The sequence below is a fragment of the Mesoplodon densirostris genome, chromosome 10 (assembly GCF_025265405.1).
Source record: "Mesoplodon densirostris isolate mMesDen1 chromosome 10, mMesDen1 primary haplotype, whole genome shotgun sequence".
In the NCBI taxonomy this organism is placed as follows: Eukaryota; Metazoa; Chordata; class Mammalia; order Artiodactyla; family Ziphiidae; genus Mesoplodon; species Mesoplodon densirostris.
Genome location: NC_082670.1, coordinates 69,793,112 through 69,801,123, shown reverse-complemented (window position 1 = coordinate 69,801,123; position 8,012 = coordinate 69,793,112). Strand labels below are relative to the sequence as shown.

Here is an 8,012-nt window from a genome sequence, read left to right as displayed (position 1 = left end):
TGGCACACGGGCTTAGTTGCTCCGCGGCATGTGGGATCTTCCCAGACGAGGGCCCAAAACCGTGTCCCCTGCATTGGCAGGCAGATTCTTCTTCTTTTTTTTTTTTTTTTTTTTTTTTGCGGTACGCGGGCCTCTCACTGTTGTGGCCTCTCCCGTTGCAGAGCACAGGCTCCGGACGTGCACGCTCAGCGGCCGTGGCTCACAGGCCCAGCAGCTCAGCGGCAAGTGGGATCTTCCCGGTTCAGGGCACGAACCCGTGTCCCCTGCATCGGCAGGCGGACTCTCAACCACTGCGCCACCAGGGAAGACCCAGGCAGATTCTTAATCACTGCGCCACCAGGGAAGCCCCATCTTAATCACTTTTAAGTGTACAGTTCAGTGATATTAAATACATTCATCATGTTGTACAACCATTACCCCATCCATCTTCATATCTCTTTTCATCTTGTAAAATTGAAACTCTATACTCATTAAGCAATAACTCCTCATTTTCTCCTCTCCCTAGTCACTGGCAATCACCATTCTACTGTCTGTGTTTAAGATTTGACTACTCTAAGTGCCCCATATAAGTGGAATCGTACACTATTTGTCTTTTTGTGACTGTCATTTTATTTAGTATAATATTCTCAAAGTTTATCCATGTTGTAGCATATGTCAGAATCACCTTCCTTTTTAAAGCTGAATAATATTCCATTGTATGTATCATATTTTGCTTACCCATACCTCTGTGGATGGATACTTGGCTTTTGGCTACTGTGAATAATGCTATTATGAACGTGGTTGTACAAATATTTCTTCAAGACCCTGCTTTTATTTTATTTTATTTTATTTTTTAAGACCGTGCTTTTAATTTTTTGGGTATATATCGAGTAGTAGAATTGCTGGATCCCATGGTAATTCTATTAATTTTCTGAGGAATCATCCACAGTGAGTGTAATATTTTACATTCTCACCAACAGTGCACAAGCATTCCAATTTCTCCACATCCTTGTCCATACCTATGATTTTCTGGGGGGTTTTAATAGTGGCTATCTTAATGGATGTAAGGTGGTACATCATTATACTTTTGATTTGCATTTCTCTGATGACTAAAGATGTTGAGCGCCTTTTCATGTGCTTATTGTCCATTTGCATATCTTCCTTGGAGAACTGTCTAATCAAATCCTTTGCCAATTTTTGAATTTTTTTGTTCTTGCTGAGTTTTAGGAGTTCACAATGTATTCTGGATATAAATCCTTCATTATATGATTTGCAACTATTTCTCCCTCTCTCTGGGTTGCCTTTTTACTCTGTTGATATTCTTTTCTTTAAAAATATTTACTTATTTACTTATTTATTTATTTGGGTGCACTGTGTCTTTAGTTGCGGCACGTGGGATCTTTGGTTGGGGCATGAGGGATCTTTTAGTTGTAGCATGCGGGCTCTTAGGTGCAGTATGCGAGATCTAGTTCCCCAACCAGGGATTGAACCCAGGCCCCCTGCACTGGGAGCCCAGAGTCTTAACCTCTGGATCACCAGGGAAGTCCCTGTTGATATTCTTTTGATGCAAAATTTTTTTAATTTTCATTAAGTCCAATTTGTCTACTTTTTCTTTTATTGCCTGCACCTCTGATATCACATCCAATAAATCATTGTCTTTGGTGTCATATCCAAGAAATCATTGTCAAATCCAATGTCATGGAGCTTTTGCCCTATGTTTTCTCCTAAGAATTTTATAGTTTTATCTCTTATATTGAGGTTTTTGATCCATTGTGAATTAATTTTTGTATACAGTGTGAGGTAAGGGTCCAACTTCATTCTTTTGCATGTAGTTATCTAGTTTAACCAGCACCAGTTGTTGAAAAGATTGTCCTTTCCCCATTGCACGGTCTTGGCACCCTTGTCAAGAAAATCGTTTGACCATACACACAAAAGTTTGTTCCTGGGCTCTCTATCCTTTCCATTGATCTCTATGTCTGTCTTTATGCCATACCACACTGTTTTGATGAGTTTTGAAGTCAGGAAGTTGAGTTCTCCAAATTTATTTATTTTTTAAAAACTTTTGTTTTGTTTTGTTTGTTTATTTTAGATTCTACATGAAGTTTAGGATGGGTTTTTCTATTTCTGCAAAAAACATCCCTGGGATTTTGATAGAGTTTGCATTGAATCTGTAGATTTCTTTTCATATTGTAGACATTTTTAAATTATTAGGTTTTCCATCCATGAACAGAGGTATGTTTCCATTCATTTATGTCTTGTTTAATTTCTTTCGTTGATGTTTTATAGTTTTCATTGTACAATTATTTTACCTCCTTGGTTACTTCCTAAGTGTTTTATTGTTTTTGAAGCTATTGTAAATGAAATTGTTGAGATTTCCTTTTCAGATTGCTCATTATTAATATATAGAAGAAATGCAACTGATTTTTGTGTGTTGGCTTTACATCCTGCTACTTTACTGAAATCATGTATTAGTCATACAAGTTTTGTTGTAGAATCTTTAGGGCTTTCTATGTATAAGATCATATCATCTGCAAACAGATATCTTATTTCTTCCTTCAATTTGGATGCTTTTTATTTTTTTTTCCTTGCCTAATTGTTCTGGCTAGAACTTCCAGTACTATGTTGAACAGAAGTGGTGAAAGCAGGCATCTCTGCCTTGCTCTTGATCTTAGAGGAAAACTTTGTCATTTACCATTGAGTATGTTCATTGTGGGTTTTTCTGTTATTATAGTGAGTTTCCTTCTATTCCTAGTTTGAGTTTTTTTTTAGATCATGGAAATGTGTTCAATTATGTCAAATTATTCTTCTGCATCAATTGAGATATCATGTGTTTTTTCCCTTTACTTTCTTAATGTAGTGTACTACACTGATTTCTGTATGCTGAACCACCTCGCATTCCAGGAATAAATCTCTTTTGGTGTAAAATCCTTGTCATATACTGCTGAATTTGGTTTGCTAGTATTTTGTTGAGGATTTTTTATCAGTATTCATAAGTGATATTTCTTGTAGTGACTTTGTCTGGTTTTGAGATCAGTGTAATGCTGGATTCATGGAAAGAGTCTAGAGGTGTTCCCTCCCTTCAGTTTTTTGGGAAAAGTTTGAGAAGGGTTGATATTAGTTCTTCTTTAAATGTTTGGTAGAATTCACCAATGAAGCCATCACGTCTAGGCTTTTCTTTGTTGGGAAGTTTGTTTTTGTTTTTTTTTTAATTTTATCTTATTTATTTTTTTATACAGTGGGTTCTTATTAGTTATCTATTTTATACATATTAGTGTATATATATCAATCCCAATCTCTGTTGGGAGGTTTTTGATAACTGATTTAATAAGTGTATTATCTTGTTTTTTATAATTTATAAAAATGGATACATTGTTTTAGATCTAAATCATTTCAATCTTGACCAGACTGCTTTTAATAATCATCTAATAAAATGTTATGGAATCTATTCCTCAGCAGCTTTGATATTATTCCTTGACTTAAATATTAACACTTTTATTTGAATTGAAAAATGAAGTAAGACTTTTTCTGACAAAAACAATTTTTTTGCTGATTTGACAATACTGACTAGCTTTGTCAATTAGGTTATATGACAGACATTTTCCATAAATTGAATAAGCTCAATGTTTGGCTCTAAGGTCTAGATGAAAATATACCTAATCCTTGTGATAAAAGTATTTTACCAAAAATATTGTAAAAGTTCAATGAAATAAGCAATATTGTGATTTTCTCAAGCAGATCTGAGTAAATTGATTTAAACAAGATGCTTCTAAGTTAAAGGTAATAGGTATAATAGTCCTTGTCAGGAGTCAACAAACTATGGCACAGGCCCAATCTGGCCTGCCACATATGCTTTTTTTTGTGTGGTCAAAAATATATAACAATATTTACCATCTTAACCACTTTTCAGTGCACAATTCAGTGACATTAAGTACAGTCACAATCTTGTGCAATCATTACTACTATCCATCTCTTAAACATTTTCATCATCCCAAACAGAAACTGTCTGCCTCCTGTTTTTTTTTTTTTGTTTTTTTTTTGGCTGTGTTGGATCTTCATTGCTGAGTGGGGGCTACTCTTCGTTGCAGTGCGCGGGATTCTCATTGCAGTGACTTCTCTTGTTGCGAAGCATGGGCTCTAGGTGTGCACGCTTCAGTAGTTGTGGCACACAGGCTTAGTTGCTCCACGGCATGTGGGATCATCCCTGACCAGGGCTCGAACCCGTGTCCCCTGCATTGGCAGGTGGATTCTTAACCACTGTGCTACCGGGAAGCCCCTGCTACCTGTTTTTGTAAATAAAATTTTACTGGGAACACAGCCATACTCACTCATTTATGTATTGTCTACAGCTGCTTTCGTGCTACAATGGTAGGGCTGAGTAGTTGTGAAATAGAACATATGGCCTGCAAGCCTAAAACATTTGCTATCTGACACTTTATAGAAAATATTTGCTAAACCCTAGTCTTTGATACATTTTAGAGAAGCCTTTTGGTATCCTTCCCAGAAACTGAGAAAGCTAATGACTGTAACAACTGGCATCAATCATACAGTTTCCAATTCTTTTCCTCAAAATTGAAGAAACCTAATCAACTCTTCACCTGTTGAGCAATAAAAATACTTCTTGATAGATTGCTATGTGAATTTAGCTTGCAGTTTGGAGAACTGTGTGAAAGGCAGAGTTCACCGCTAAACACTTTAGCATGCATATTTTGAATAAGAGTTCAGTATTTGTTTACTGTTCTTTTCTTTTCTTTTTTTTTTTGTTTTTTTTTGCGGTACGCGGGCCTCTCACTGTTGTGGCCTCTCCCCTTGCGGAGCACAGGCTCTGGACGCGCAGGCTCAGTGGCCATGGCTCACGGGCCTAGCCGCTCCGCGGCATGTGGGATCTTCCCCGACCGGGGCACGAACCCGTGTCCCCTGCATCGGCAGGCGGACTCTCAACCACTGTGCCACCAGGGAAGCCCTGTTCTTTTCTTTTGAGGGGAAATTTATACTAAAATGCATACATTTTCTTTACCATTCCATAATTGGTATACATCTGTGTAATGCAAATCTATTTCAAACTACAACTTATTATCACCCCAGGAAACACTCTCATGTCCCTCCTTCCCCTCCACTCCCCAGAGGGAACCATACTTCGGAGTTTAGCCTGTTCTATACCTTCATATATATTGAATTGTACTATATATATATCCCTTTGGGTAAGATTTATTTCACTCAGTATAATATCTGTGAGATTCATCCATAATGTTGCTGTACCAAGTTTACTCCATTTGGTTATGTTAATTTGTCAAATGGGTTCTTGCTCTTTTCATTATTGAGTTGTAAGAGTTCTTTCTATATTCTGGATATGTCTCTTATCAGGTATATAATTTGCAAATATTTTCTCTCATTCAGTGGGTTTTTTCATTTTCTTGTCGGTATACTTTGAAGCACAAAAGATTTTAATTTTGATGAAGTCCAATTTATTTTTTCTTTTGCTGTCAATGCATTTTCCTCCAGCCTTTCTTCCTCTACTCTATCATTCACACTGCTGCAGTAGCTACTCCCTAATCGATAATTCTGGTCATGTCATTCTCTCTGTTCAAGCTGGTTTTCTAATGCTTACAGGATATTCCAAATTCACTGCCACCCAGTAACATCTCTGCTTCCACTCCATGGGCTTAAGGAGTTTCACCAAGTATGCTTTCACACTTTAAAGACTTTGTTCCAGTTTTTTCACGCGTTTGAAATCTCCTTTCCTCCCTGATCACAGTGTCTTCTTAAAAACTCACAAGCAATTAGTCACTTGCTGTTCAGGGGTTAGATAGCATTAAGTTCAAAACCCCATAATGGCCAATCATATTTCGTTAATAATTTAAAATTATTTGTCTTCTGCCTCCCTGTAGGTCATTCACTCATTCATCAAATATTTATTGAACATCTGTTAGATAACAGGTACTGTTCCCAGCACTGAGGGTACACCTACGAACAAGTCAAGACTAGGCTCTCATGCAATTTATGTGGAAAGTATTCAATAAGAAAATAAGAAAAATACCAGGTCATGGTGAGTGTTAACGCTGACAGTGTCGAGTATGATTGTTCAAGATTGCATGGTCAGGGATCACTTTTCTGAAGTACCTTTAAGCTATGATTTGAAAGCGCCTGAGTGACAGAGGGGATCAGCTGTTGCAAGGGGTGGTGGTCCCAAACAGGTGTTTACAAAGGACGACAGGGTCACTAGGTCTGAGGGCAAGCGGGGCAGGCGCAGATTCCCACCCGGCGTGTGGGTTCCTCCGCCAGCACCTCCGCCACACCCTAAACGGGTTCTTCTCTCGGAACATCTCACGCCAGTCCTTTTCTCCCCGGCGGTGGCAGACGATAACACAGAACCTCCGTGCAGTAGCAGATTGCATAACGATTCGACGCAGGTATCCGGGAAACAGCCACACACGAACAAGCCGAAGCTGGGTGGCGGAGACTGTGAACTATCCTGCAGCCTGGCGGAAGAGGCGGAGGGAGGAGCTTGTCCTAGGCCCGCCCAGAGAGAGTGCTGCGCATGCGTATGCGCGTGCTCTCGTCACTTAGGCGCCGGTCCCGAGAAGGGGCGGGGTCGGCTCTCCGCGCCGGAAGGGGGCTGACTGGGCGGGGCCGGGAGGCGGAGGTGGCGGCTGCGCGCGCGCGTGCGAACGAGGAACGCCGCGAGGGCCGGGGCGGGGCGGACGGGCCAGGCGGTGGGGACGACGCACGGCGACGATGGCCGCGGCGGCGGGCGGCGGCGGGCTGGGGGCGACGGCGGGCGCTGCGGGTCTGGGAGGCGCGGCGGCGGCCGCGGGCCTGGCAGTTTATCGGCGGAAGGACGGGGGCCCGACCAGCAAGTTTTGGGAGAGCCCGGAGACGGTGTCCCAGCTGGATTCGGTGCGGGTCTGGCTGGGCAAGCACTACAAGAAGGTGGGTTCGCGCGCTCGTAGAGGCCGGGAGGCCACGCGACGGGGGCCGGGGGCGGCTACTGGCCTCGCGGGCTTCTGGCCGCCCCTCCCCCCGCGCGCCACGAGGGACAACAAAGGCAGGCGCAGGGCCCGCCACGCCCCCGCGGTGCTCTCTCGGCGTCCGCGCGCCCGGGACTCCCCTGGTCCTCCGAGGTCCGCTCTTGGGAGCCCACGCACTCCGGGCGAAAACCCCTGCCTGCTCCTGCAGGAGCAGTTCGAGCTCAGCGACCCGGAGGATGTGAATCTTCCTCTTTTGTTGGCTGCTTTAGGTGTGTGAGCAATGATTATTAAAACTGTCTGAGCCAGAGGTGTAAAAGCGGCAAGTTTTGTTTAGAGACTAGTCTTCGAAGTCAAGTGAGGTGACTAAGCTTTTACTACCTGCTGTTGATATGCTAAAGACGGACTATGGACGATTGATTGTACTCGGACGTTGGTTACAGCAGGTTAATATAATGAATTACAGTATTCATGAGAACTAATATTAAAAAATGACGGCTTTGGGCTTCCCTGGTGGTGCAGTGGTTGAGAGTCCGCCTGCCGATGCAGGCGACACGGGTTCGTGCCCCGGTCCGGGAAGATCCCACATGCCGCGGAGCGGCTAGGCCCGTGAGCCATGGCCGCTGAGCCTGCGCGTCCGGAGCCTGTGCTCCGCAGCGGGAGAGGCCACAACAGTGAGAGGCCCGCGTACCGCAAAAAAAAAAAAAAAAAAGAATGACGGCTTTTACTTCACTACTTCTGGTTATGTATAGTGGGAGTGCAAGAGTTAATGTTCACTTGTGGCTAATGTGAGGCCTTCCCTGAGAACCCCATTCATGTTAGATCACCCCGCTTCTTATCACCTTTGTTTTCTTCATACCACTTTTTGAGATTATTTTCATTTACCTGTTTGCTCTACCTTTGGAATGTAAGTTCCGCTGAGTCAGTGGTATTAAAAGTTGTAAGTTAGCCTCTTGTTTATAACATGTTTTTTTAGCTTCCTCTTTATGTAACTATTTAGGAATGACTCCCTTAGAAGGTGTAAGGACGCAGACTGCCAAAAATACTCTTGGCCCCCAAATTTCCGGAACA

The 8,012-nt window shown here is 42.3% G+C and overlaps 1 protein-coding gene across 1 annotated transcript in view; it reads left to right on the top strand.

Moving 5' to 3' along the window:
• The first annotated feature begins 6,696 nt into the window (after positions 1-6,696).
• The window catches only part of SMARCC1 (SWI/SNF related, matrix associated, actin dependent regulator of chromatin subfamily c member 1), a 182,434-nt gene continuing 181,118 nt past the window's right edge, over positions 6,697-8,012 (top strand). The window contains exon 1 of the mRNA XM_060109245.1: positions 6,697-6,906. Coding sequence (XP_059965228.1) covers positions 6,712-6,906 — 195 coding nt within the window. The 5' untranslated portion in view covers positions 6,697-6,711. The remainder of the gene's footprint in view (positions 6,907-8,012) is intronic.